The sequence below is a fragment of the Artibeus jamaicensis genome, unplaced genomic scaffold (genome assembly GCF_021234435.1).
Source record: "Artibeus jamaicensis isolate MK-2021 breed Jamaican fruit bat unplaced genomic scaffold, CSHL_Jam_final contig_3174, whole genome shotgun sequence".
Taxonomy (NCBI): Eukaryota; Metazoa; Chordata; class Mammalia; order Chiroptera; family Phyllostomidae; genus Artibeus; species Artibeus jamaicensis.
Genome location: NW_026521738.1, coordinates 2,538,357 through 2,551,221, shown reverse-complemented (window position 1 = coordinate 2,551,221; position 12,865 = coordinate 2,538,357). Strand labels below are relative to the sequence as shown.

The following is a 12,865-nucleotide window of genomic DNA, read 5'->3' as shown; positions in this document are numbered from 1 at the left end:
TAATCATCACACAACTTGTAAAATCTAACTGAAGTTATATACTTTATCAGAATATTGTCTGTTTTATGGTCTTTTTCAAAGAATTGGCTTTGTATTTATCCAATTGTTCTAAATTTCCGTTTTAATTGTTTCCTGCTTTTGTCTGTGTGATGTTTCCTAGCTTCTTAAGTCTTACATTTTCTTGGAATTATTTTACTTATATAATTTCTAAAATGGTATTCTCAGCTAATCTTTTATATTCATATTGATAATAACATTTATGGTTCTTATTTTTAGTATCTAAATAATCTATAATTATAGTTTAGTTTCTCTGTCTTCAATACTTTTTATTTAAAATTTCCAGTTTGAGGCTTTTTATTTTTATATTCTGTTATCAATTTCTAATATTTTGAGATCAATATATGCCTTTCAATTTCTATTTTTTTAGGAATTTAGAAGCATTTTCTCACTAACCTAATATATTAATTTGTACTAGTAAATATGTTATTTAACCTGTAAGTCCTATGTAGTTTTAAATTGAGTCATTATTTTATTATTCAAGTCATCTTTATCTTCATTTATTATCTCTTTGACCTGCCAAAGACCAAAGACTCATGATACAATTTCCTGTTACAATTATGTTTCTTTAGCCCTGGCTGGTGTAGCTCAGCGGATTGAGCGCAGGCCTGTAAACTAAAGGATCGAGGTTCAATTCCCAGTCAGGGCACATGCCTGGGTTGCAGGCCAGTTCCCAGCAAGGGATGCACGAGAGGCAACCATACATGGATATTTTTTTCCCTCTCTCCTTCACTTCCCCTCTAAAGATAAATAAATCTTTAAAAAATATGTTTCTCTAAATGTTTTATACTTCTTTCTTTAAAAAAAAGATTTATTTATTTACTTTTAGAGGGGAAGGGAGGGAGAAAGGCTGGCAGAGAAACAGCAATATGCGAGAGATACATCAACTGATAGCCTGTTGCACACCCCCAGCGGGGGGCCTGGCCTGAAACCCAGGCATGTGCCAACACATGCTCTGACTGGGAATGGAACTGGTGACCTTTCTGTTCACAGGCCAGTGCTCAGTCCACTGAGCCACATCCCCAGGGCTGTCTTATATTTCTAAAAAGTCTTTAAGTATTGGAACACAGTGTTTTTTGGCACAACAAAGTTAGTAACAGATGTTGTATTGACCTTAAACAAAGTCAGGTGTTTCTCCAGCAAAATGTGTTTATTTAGTAACAACATAGAATTGCAGTTCAAGACCTACAGCTGAATGGCGAACCGTGTGCAAATCCAGAGAACAAAGGGGAGGAAATGTTTTTTTTTTTAATAGTGGAATGGGAACTGTTCACAAAGAGGATTGTTGTAAATGAGTCCATTGGAGGAAACTTGGAATTTGAAGTGTAGTGGCTTTTCACTGGCTTAGTTGTAACTGTCATCTTTCATTGCCTGAGTGGTTGCCAGGTGAGATCTTCTGTCTGCTGGAGTAGTAGAAGCACATCTTCCTGTTGGAGGTAGCAAGTAGCCTTTTCCTGGTTGAGGTAATTGACGATGAGTGGTAGAGCAGGGAGAGAGCTCCCCTTTTAGGCTCTTCCAACTTCAATTTAAATGAGGGTTCTGTTTATTAACTTTAATATAGTCAATGTAAATTATATACTTGTCTGAGTCCATGCAAACTGCTATAACAGAATACCATAAACTGGGTAGCTTATAAACAACAGAAATTTATTTCTTATAGTTCTGGAGCCTGAGAAGTCCAACAGCAAGGCTTTGGCCAATTTGATGCCTGGTGAGGGCTGGCTTCCTGATTCATAGATGGCAATCTTTTCACTGTGTCCTCACATGACAGACAGAGTGAAGGCTCTCTTTAGGATCTCCTATAGGTGCACTCATTCTTTAGGGCTCCACCCTCATGACCCAACCACCTCCCAAAGGCCCCACTTTCAAGTACCATCACATTGGGGATTAGGTTTCCTTTTTAAAAAATTATTTATTGACTTGAGAGAAAGAGAGAAACATCAATTTGTTGTTCCATTATTTATGCACTTATTGGTTCTTGTATGTGCCCTGACTGGGGATCCCGCAACCTTTTGGTGTATGGGATGACACTCCAACCAACTGAGCCACCTGGCCAGGGCTGGAATCTGTTTTGAGCTAAGGTACGAGGTAAGATTCTGCCACCTTTTATCTTCTAGATAGTTATCTGCTTGATGTACACCACTTATTATAAGAAACACTTCTATTTCTTTAATTAATTGAAAATGCTGCCTTTACCTTAATACTAGATTTCTATTTTGTTTGTGTCCATTTTGGATCTCTTTGTTTTTTTAATCGGTATAGACTTATGCCAGTACCACATTTTTTTTGTTTTTTTAAGGATTTGTAATATGTTTTAGAACCACATAGATTTTAATTATTTCTTTCTGGTTTTCTTGAAACGACCATTTCTTACTAGTCTCCCTTTGAATCTCATTCAGCTGTCCTTTCCTTTCAGTCGAGGCTCTTTACAATTCTTCTGGCCCTATTTTCATAAAGTTTCCATCTTATTTTATTCAAGGCTGCCAGACAGTTCCCTGAAATTTTCTTTTGGATAGATAAAGCAGTAATTGCTTTTACATCCCCTCAGTTTTTGTTGTTCTTTCTTATTTGTTTTTCCTCATTCAGTTTGTTTTTAAATTTCTCTTTCTTTTTTATTCCTGAATAGAGTAAAATCTGTCCAGACTCAGATTTTGGAATTGTACTAATCAGTGTTCCTTTCTCGTGTTCAGGCAACACTTCCCCAGATCAAAAGGAACCAACCCCTTTCATCATCGAGTGGATCCCAGACATCCTTCCACAATCCAAGATTGGTGAGCTGCGGATCAAGTTTGAGTACGGTCACCACCGGAATGGCCATGTGGCAGAGTACCAAGACCAGCGGCCGCCCCTGGACCAGCCCTTGGAACTAGCCCCTCTGACCACCATCGCTTTCCCTTGAGGCAAAACGAAAGTTTCTTTTGCTGCTAAATTTGCACATCCTCACCCCTTGACAACTTTAAAGACTAGTTAGGTACTTAGATGGCCCTGTTCCTCGGTGAACTGCTTTTTGCAAAGATGCAATTTCTTAACGCATCCAGGTGAATTCTCTTGAAGAAAAACTCTTCTTATAAATAGCCTTTTTGGTGCTGCTGTGTATAGTCTTCATTATAAATGGGGTGGTATTTCTGGCTAAAGTTTTTAAAGGAAAAAAAAGAATATCAGCTCACTTTCCTTCTTAAAGGATTCACCTTGGAAGTAGTTAGCAACACTCCACCGTACACTAACAGTGTTGGATAGTCAATAATAGGCTGGTTAAGAAGAATGTTAAGGACCATCCTTGTCAGAATTCCAGTCATGCCCTTTTATTCTGTTACCAAATAAAGCACAGTGTCGCTAGTTTTTCCAAATTATACTTTGTGTTGGCCTGATATAAAGTTTGAACCTTTTGGGGGGATTTAAGTAATAGCAAAATAGGAAAGAGAGGTCCAGGTATCAAGGGAATATTGACAGGTCAAACTAATGCTTGTAATTGCTTATTCACTTGATATTTATTTCCTTCTTTATTCTCTAAAGAATTTAACATCTGGTAAAATTCAGTTCCTACTTTTCAGTTCATTGACCATAGAATGGAAATATGAGAGACACAGAAATGGAAGTTTGTTTTCATGGGGAAAAGGGAATGGCCATTTCCCTTACACCTACTACGTGCCAGGTCTTTTTTTTTTTAACACTCATCTTTTTTAAAAAAGATTTTATTTATTTATCTTTAGAGGGGAAGGGAAGGAGAGAAGAAGAGAAATATCAATGTATGGTTGCCCCTCGTGGGTCCCCTGCTGGGAACGGGCCTGCAACCCAGGCATGTGCCCTGACTGGGAATTGAACCGCGATCTTGTGGTTCACAGGCCCACGCTCAATCCACTGAGCTACACCAGCCAGGGCTTTTTTATTTGCATACCTACTTAATTATTTTTTTCCTTTAGTTTTCATTCTTTGAGTTTTAGGTACTAATCCCTTCTTTTATAGAGTAAAGGGAACGGCCTCTCTGAGGTTAAGTATCTTGCTGGAAACAACATGAGGAATGTTTTGTTTTACTCCAAAGGGTATATTCTTTCCATTTTGTCACACTGCTTTGTGTAAATTCTTTTTTTTAAAGATTTTATTTATTTATCTTCAGAGGGGAAGGGAAGGAAAGAGGGAGAGAAATATCAATGTGCGGTTGCCTCTCGTGCATCCCCTGCTGGGAACTGGCCTGCAACCCAGGCATGTGCCCTGATTGGGAATCGAACCACAGTTATTTGGTCCGCAGGCCCTTGCTCAATCCACTGAGCTACACCAGCCAGGGCTGCTTTGTATAAATTCTTTATAGTTCATTGACCTTGGGAACACAAGAAAAATCCATATGAAGTAGTCTCTTGGTTTTCTTTTCATTGCAAGTAACAAAACCCAATTCTCATCAGTTTAGTTAGGCCTTAGAACTCCAGGAGCTAGGCTTCATCTGACCTATCTCTGCGTCCCCTGGGGCTTCTGTTAGAATACTGGCTTCTGACAATGCCTGAAAGTATGGCTTCCATGCTAGAGCAGGACCAAATGCTCTACTCTCTCTGACCCAAAGGGCCAAAACTCTCAAGAAAGAGAGTTGGCTTAATTTGTATGTTTGTGTGTGTGAGGGGTGTGTATGTAAGCATTTTTTGTAAAGGGGGAGCTGTGCCTCTAAAAGAAGGAATAGACAGGTAAATTAACTGTTGTGTAGCCTGTATCGTTGAGGTGCTAGCTTATGTGGAGAGTTCCCAAGTGTTTCCAATAGTGGGGGAAATCCTTGAGAAGAGTCCAGGGAAGTCCACAGAGAATTTAGAACTTGCACCGGGCTTTAAGGAGAGGAAAGGCTGGATAGGTATGGAAAAGAGGAGAAATTAAAACTAGGTAAGGGAGAGAGCTTGCCTAAAAAGCAAGAACACTCAAGGAAACACATGGGTGGCCCATTCTGAGAAATCTTCACTCCAATAACTAAGGATATTGGTCACAGCTTTTTTAAATCCTCACTAGAGGATATGTTTGTTTGTTTGTAATTTTAGAGAGGGGAATCAAGAGAGAGAAACATCAATCGGTTGCCTTCCATATGTGCCCGAACTGGAGATCAAACCTACAACCTAGGTATGTGCCCTGACTGGGGATCAAACCTGCAATTTTTTGGTGTACAGGACAATGCTCCAACCAACTGAGCCACCCGGCCAGGGCAGTCACAATCTTTTGAGCAAGACAAACCTGTGAGTGACAGGCAATGTGTGAGTCTAGCAATACTTGACAGACTCAAGAGAACCATAGGGAACGTAAAACACCTGGTGGAGGAAAATGATCCACCCAAAGAGGCCCTAATTCAAATGCTAAGGTCTTTACTCAGGACCATCTTAGCACATCAATACATGGAATGGGGTTCAGATATACATTGACCCTTCTAACTTGATACCATTTCTACCCCAAGTACTAGTAGGACCTCTGCACCCACTCCCAGTGTCCAGACACCTCTAGGACACCATCAGCATTGACCTCGTTTGGGACTCACCCACACAGGAGTGGTCCTAGGTACTCCCACCAGAACACAATGCTTTTCAAACCCTGTACCTACCTGCTTTTCCCACCCATACACACTCCCATCTGTACTATTCATTTGCACACCTCTTCCATTCATTGGAATATGCCACCTCTACAGGCTGCCCAGCTGCTCCCTTTCTACACTGCAGACACCATTTGTATTCTGGAGTGAATAGATCAAAACCTTCCATGTCTGCAAAGCCACCTGTCTAAAGCACAGACTGAGTGGGTCTGAGAGGGATGCTACCTTAACTGCGCCTCCATGCAACATTTGGGGGGGGGGGGTGCAACATTGTGGGCATCATGAGAACAACTTGCTACTCCTCCACCCAGAACATTTTGGTTCTAACCTATCATGTCCCTGCCTCTATCAAAAATGCTGTCATTTTTGCTAGTAATTAGAGGAGTGATAGGCCACTAGGAGACCTCCAGAAGTGCTGACCTCAAGAACTACCCACCAAAGCAAAGGTCTGTAGGCCTGCCGCCCAACTCTCAAGGCACCAGGTATCATCAGTCCTGTGGCCCTCTGGGCCCAGCAATTCCCAGTCACATAAGTCTGCCTCACCTTTCACTGAATCCTGTTATGTCTTATCTGCCAATAATCTGTCCTTCCATTCAGCCCACATGTGCATACACACATGCACAAACATCACACACACAGTAGCCCCCAGCCCCTTCCACTTACAGATTGCAATCTGTTTATGCCATAGGAGAACCAGGCACTGACAGAACAGTTAGAAAAAGTCCAGAACTTGCCCTCCCCCTGAAACTCAGGGAAAACCCACTCTCTCTGCTAAAAGCGAGGAAATGGGCAGGGGCCGTCCTCCAGTCTTTAGTGAACTGGACCCTCTCCAGCATAAGTCACAGACATAAATTTTTAAAAAAAAAAGCCACAGAGAACAATCCTTGTGTTTATTTGTTGGGGTTAATTTTCCCAAGATAGACCTGCTTGGGAAACCTCATCAATCAGTTTCTCCTTTCTTTTTGTTATCTCCCAGATTGTGATTTCCTAGTTTTCTTCCTTTGCATCTTGTGGTATTTTCTGATACTCCTAATTTGATACTCATGATAAACCTTACAGACCTTGTTCCCTGTCTGTCTGCCCTCCCATTATCCAGATTTGTAAGCTCCCTTCACATCTTCCTACCATCCCATGCTTCCGTGCCTCACCAAGGGAGAATAACTTGTTTTACAACAGTGCCTTAGTGTGCATAGAAATCATCCAGGGATGTAGGTAGACTGCATATTCTGATTCAGAAGTTGTAGGGTGGAGCCCAAGATTCTCCATTTGTATCATCAAGCTGGATGCAGAAAGTACTGAACTTTGCTACACATGTACTTTGAGTAGCAAGACTTAATGCCCGATCTAGTATTGTGACTCACACCTTTCACTGCCACTATCAGGGACAATGCTGGCAGCCAATGCCAGCAAATAGTGGCCCTTGCATACAGATAGAGCACCAGCCAGCACATAGCTAGTTGTTTTACTGCACGCTCCCACAAAGTTACTCCAACGGATGGAGGTCCTAGCCTTGCTTCTCAGATCTAACTCCAACTCCACAGCCCCAGCAACAAACTGCATCTGTAATCACACACATCCCCTGCCATTTTTCTGTCTTCTGCGCAGCACATCTTCCATTGCCCTCCCAACAACCATTATCCTAAGGTTCATATTTTAAGCCCCCCGGTTCAAACTCTGCCTCTGCCACCTGCTTATTAATCCTTTGAGCCAATTTCCTCACGTGGATCATGTGCATAGTAAATAAGACATTGTGTGTGAGAAACACTTATTAAATAGCTAACCACTACCCTTTGGCTTAGTTTGCACTTCTCCCTTCTCCCTTCCTCTTCTACCGTGTTTTCCTGAGCATGTTTTTCTCTTAGCCTTGAGGTTCCAATTGTGTTGTCCCTCCTTGAAAATTTTTGTACCTAATACCAGTGTTATGCAGCAACATCACAATTTAACGTTTAAAAAAAGGCTGGAAGTAAATATGAAAAGGAGGGGTACTGTACTCATAGTCTTCATTTTCCAAATTTTTGTAATAAATACTTTTACTTTGATAAATGAAAAAACACAAAGTTGAAAATACAAAGGAAAGGGCATAAAAAACAAGCTTCTATACTCTACTGAAAGGAGGAGGAAGAGAAAGACTCGGAATGCCACGAGTGGGAGCTGGTCACGCGGCTGTCGTCCCTCGCCCCCGCGAGATGACGTTAATTACATTGTCTGGGCTGCATCGCAGCTTCCGACGGGTTTGACCACTCTTCTTCCACCAGGCGGCGCCGCAGAACACCGTTCTGTGGCGAACCATTCCTGCGCAGCCGCACTGATCCTCCGGACACGTAATCACCTTCGCGTCTTTTCTGGAGAGCGCGGGAAGGCGAGAAGGTGGTGACGTCACCGGGGTTCCCCGCGTGGCTCGTGGGGGCGGGGCCGCGGACGTGGCGCACGCGGGGTGGGGGGGAAAAAGGAGGGGGAAGGGGAAGAAAGGAGAAAGGAGGGGGTTGGGGCTGTGTGCATCTGAGGCCTCTTCTAGGGCTGACCGGGCAGCGCACGCTCCAGCGCCCGCCTCGTGACCCACTGTGGGGCCGAGTCCAGACTCAGTTGCGGAAAAGGTGCTGATGAGGCGGGTCTCGGCGGGGAGGAGCGCCGGCGGCCTCCTGCAACGCTCTGCGGAGGTCCTTTGCCGGCGGGGGCCCCACAGGCGTGCCTTTAGACCCACTTTTAGGCCGGGTACAGGCTTCTGACGCCCTTGGCGGCCGCTCCTTTGTGCAGGCGGGGCCGAGCTTGGAATTTGACCCGCGGGTGTTCCGGCGCCGCTGAGTGGACTCGGGGCACGTGGGGCCTGGCAGCGCCGCACCCTATCCCCGGCTACAAACTGCGCAGCTCCACAGCAGAGTCCCTGCGCTCCCGGGCCCGGGCTCCGCCCTGCCGTGGCTCACGTAGCACTCCCCGCCGCCCTAGTGTTGGCCAGCCCTCACCCAAGCTGTTCTTTCCGGAAGGGAGAAGAGAAAGATCTTGGGCTGTGGGAGGAGATCTGGGTTTGACTCGGCCCACCACCTAAGTTTGCTGAGTATCGGTTTTCTTCTTTAGAATACAAGTAGTACCATTCACTTCTCGAACTACCTAGTCTGTGGTTAGCACAAGGTAGGTGGTCTGTAAAGTCACAAAAATTACTTTTCCACTTTGTCCTACCCAGTCCTTGGAGCCCGTTTGCAGTGGTATTACTCCTTGGGTAGACCTTAAAAAACTGTATGGTTCCAAGTACTGGCTTTTTATAGAAGTTTCCCTTTGTTAGTATGAGCTCCACAACCTGCCTGGTGGTTTTGGAAGAAAAAGTGGCAAAGAACTTAAAGAGTAACTTGATGAGTTGAACCTGGGCTTGCTCAGAATTTAGGGAGGGGTGGTTATGGGACTTTTCTCTGGGCCTTAGCAACCGAGAGACCACAAAATTTCCTGCTGGAAGCCCAGTCTAGGGCACATTCTGCCTTGGAGCATCCTTCAGTTGTCTATATCCTCTTGCTGCCCTTTCCCAGAATCTTGCACCTCGTATTACATTGCTATGGCCTAATCATCTTTCCTGGGATGGGAAGTTGGTGTAACAGTAAACAGAAGGAAGACTATTTCCTGATAGAAAGAAAACTATTGTATTATGAAGTGCTTATTTAGATGTGTCAGGAACAGTATTAGGCTTTTCACTCAAGTTGTTATATGATTTCCACAGCTAGTCCTGTGAGTTGGTAGAATTATCTCTATATAGAGGAGAAAACTGTGGTTCAGCAGGTGAAATAACTGGACTTCACATTTACAGCAAGGAAATGGTAGAGCCAGCCGTCTTAGATGCCGTAGTAAGATTCTGTTGCAGGGCTCTGGAAAGAAAGATACCTAGTCAGTCCTCCCCAAGAGTATGAGATGCTCGGAACCTTCCTAGAGGGTATGAACAAAGGCATAGTACACTGTGGGCTTGCCCTCCATATCCCCATTCTTTGGGCCACACCCGATGTTTTTATCAAGGCCAAACCAGGTTAAGTGACACATCAAGGGCAGGGTTTGAAGTTTAAGAAGCTCTAAAAGACAGGGAAGGGGCAACCCCCTCCCAGTTTGCAGGGTCATGGATGGGTTAGTGGAAGGGCTTATGTGTGAGATTGGGGCCTTTTTTTTAGCACTATCTGGCCAGAGCCACCTTTCCTCTTAGCTACAGCATGTACAAACCATGGCTGACTTGCCATCAGCAGTGCAAATGGCAGAAATCTGGTGCCTGGGTATAATTTGGATTCAGTCTACCTCAAGGGCAGCTGTGTTCAGTGCATTATATCATGAAAGTTGCAGCCCATACCCACTGCTCAGCTGTCTGTGGAAATGCAAGACACAAGAGAAAGACAACAAAAGGCAGAAGTCTCCTTCACTTCCTTTTTTTTTTCCTTGAACTTGGCTAGAGCAACAGATAGAGAAATTCCTAGAATAAGGCAAACTAATAGGGCCCAGGGGTCTTGGAGTAGTTCCTCAAAATCCAGGGCTTTATGGGTAAATGCTCCTTGGTTTTTGAACAAGGCAGGTAGCTTTTGTGTTTCAGATCTGGAGAGCAGATGGTTCTGGTTAATCCGGGGATACTTTCAATGGAGAGGGAGCTTTTTTTTTTTTCCTTACTCTTCGCTGCCTAAGCAGTCCTTCCTGTCCTGATTCGTTTTAATATACTTAATAAAACCTACAAGGCAGTGTCTTCTGTTTTGTCATTACAGATCCTGCACCTAAGGGACAAGTGATCCATTTGCCTCAGACCAGTAAAACCCACATGTAATAGATGATTAGTTGTCCATAAAAGTAAATCTAGAAAGTGTCTATACATTTGTTGCCTAACAGTGATCTGAGAGCAATCTCAGGAAAGAAGGATTATCATTTGGAAAGTGGTTGTAATTTAAATCGTCTAATCAGTTGTGCTGTAAAGAAGTTTGTGGGACTGAATGGATGTTTGGCCATCCTCAGAAGTATGGAAGTTAGCCCTGAGACTGCCTGAGGAGGGACAGGTCTTGATTGAGGGGATTTGAGCTCCATGATTTCCTTGGTCACACTGCTGTGGCAGAGAAAAGGGGCTCTGCCCTAAATGAGAAACGTGACTTTAGGTTGGTTACTTTTGTTCTAAGTCCGTATTTACCAAGCAATGTTTAACCCATGAAGAAAAGGTCAGCCAGTCAGGCTAATTCAAGCATTCTAGTAGATTCCTATTAGAATGTCTATCATTCCTGATGTAAATTGGTCCATTATTATTTGGTGTATATGACCAAAGGCCTCTGTGTGAACTTTTAAAAAAATAGGTGTTTAAGAGGTGAATCCCCTTGCATGGGCCAGCCTCAAAGTGTAAGGCCCAGATCTGGTCCCTTATTTAAATTCAGCAAGAGAAGCACTGCCTGATAAGCACTTGTGGGAAAGGGCTATCAATATAAGAAACATCCAAATCTGTAGATAATTTTTTGAATTTATTTGAGCAAATTGACATCATATACTGGATAGCAAGACCTCAAAGGATAACATTTTCACAGCTTCTTTTATACATTTGGAATTAAACAGAGAATATGGAAGACTGCATGAGGGTGGGAGAAAGCAAACTGGGCATTGGATTAGGAGATTTAGGTGCTTTCATAAGGGTGGTTATGTCTTTAGGTGTATTACTTCCGGCATCTCAAAGCTGTGTTAACCTAGATGCACAAGACCAGTGGACAAGGCTTCCTTAAAAACTTTCACTAAAGAGGCTATAAGATGGGGTGAGACAACCCACCGTGACTTGCCCAGTTAAGAACTTATGATTTATTATAGCACCCCTTTCTTGTCTTGAGGGGAGGAGGAGGGAGAGCAGGAGGCTGGAAGCCAGTTTTGCCACGGAAATACTACCCTTGTATTATTGTTAACCTTCCTGTGAGATTACCATGGAAGGCTCAAGGATGGTGCCAGAGAGAAGATGAGTAGGACTTGCCAAATAGATACAATTTCAGTAGGTGGAGGTGTCAGAGGTGGAGAAGAAATACCCCCTGCCACTTCAGTGAACTTCCCCTGTAGCTGCTGTAAAATATATGATCATCTGATCTGTCAACTGTTAAGCAAAAGGGAAAACATTGTTGTGGCAAGAGAGGGCATGGTAGGTAGGCCCCAGAGAAAAGGAAGGAAAAATCAACTGTTCAGTCGGTCAAGGACTTTTTTTTTCTACATTTATTGAGTATCTATTATGTGCCAGGCACTGAGCTGGGTACTGGGGATACAGAAATGAATAAAAGAGACAAAAGCCCTATCTTCAAAAAGGTTACGTTCTAGTGAGGAGAGAGGGAGGGAGATAAAGACAATGAAAGGAGGGAGGGAAAGAATAATGGAGAGAAAAGACTAGATAGTATGTCAGATGTGCTCTGGAGATAAAATAAACCAAGGGGTGGGGAGGTAAGAGGATATGTTGAGGTGTTTTTCCTCCAAATTTTAAATGAATTATGTGCAAATTGATATAAAGCTAAAAGTATACACTGTCTTTTATCCTTTTCTATGAGTTGGAGAGCTGACCAGGTTATGACCCAGGAAATAAAATTTGTCTATGACTGTGACTCACTGCCTGGGGAAAAATAAGCCAAGATCTCTGAACAGAGCATTTTTTTCTGAAAGCCAGGTGTGGTGATAGAGGAAAATGGAATTATACCCTAGGCCCCTAAACATAAATGCTATGATTCTAAGACAAGTGTGAATCTGGTAAGCTGTGATAGAACTATGGAGGGAAGAGGAAAGAGCATCAGTAGTTAGTACCTTCTCGGTACTGGCTGGTATAGCTCAGTGGGTTGGGTATCTTTTTTTGCAAATAGAAAGATCAAAGGTTTGATTCCCACTCAGGGCACATGCCTGGTGTATGGGTTTGGGGTGCAACATTTCCCTCTATTTCTTTCTCCCCCTCTCTCTAGAACCAATTTAAAAAATGTAGCACCTTCTCGGCTCCTTTGTCTGGGAACAGGGTTGGGGGGTAGTAAAGAGGGGAGGAAGGGAGGCTTTGAGCTGGGTTGGGGTGCAGAGACCACGTTTTCCTCAGGAGGGGTTCCCTGTTCACAGATGCATGAGGAGGCTGGAAATAGTGAAGCTGAGAAAGGGATTTCAGCCTGCCTAGCTCGTCCTCCACAGCGTTATTTCCTGAACCAAGAGTTTCAGAACTATAATATTTATCATATTTCTTGGTGCCAGAGATGAAACTGGGACACAAAAATGTTGACATTCTGAACACATTTTGGTGGCTTATGAGCATAATAGAACAATAGT

The 12,865-nt window shown here is 43.3% G+C and overlaps 1 protein-coding gene across 9 annotated transcripts in view; it reads left to right on the top strand.

The window, feature by feature from the left end:
- CUNH2orf42 (chromosome unknown C2orf42 homolog) overlaps positions 1-3,407 on the top strand; it is a 38,742-nt gene extending 35,335 nt beyond the window's left edge. For all 9 annotated transcript variants that reach the window (XM_037127260.2, XM_053663376.1, XM_053663374.1 and 6 more), the window contains one exon: positions 2,748-3,407. In XM_037127260.2, the coding sequence (XP_036983155.1) occupies positions 2,748-2,956 (209 nt within the window). In that variant the 3' untranslated portion in view covers positions 2,957-3,407. The remainder of the gene's footprint in view (positions 1-2,747) is intronic.
- The last annotated feature ends 9,458 nt before the right edge of the window (positions 3,408-12,865 follow it).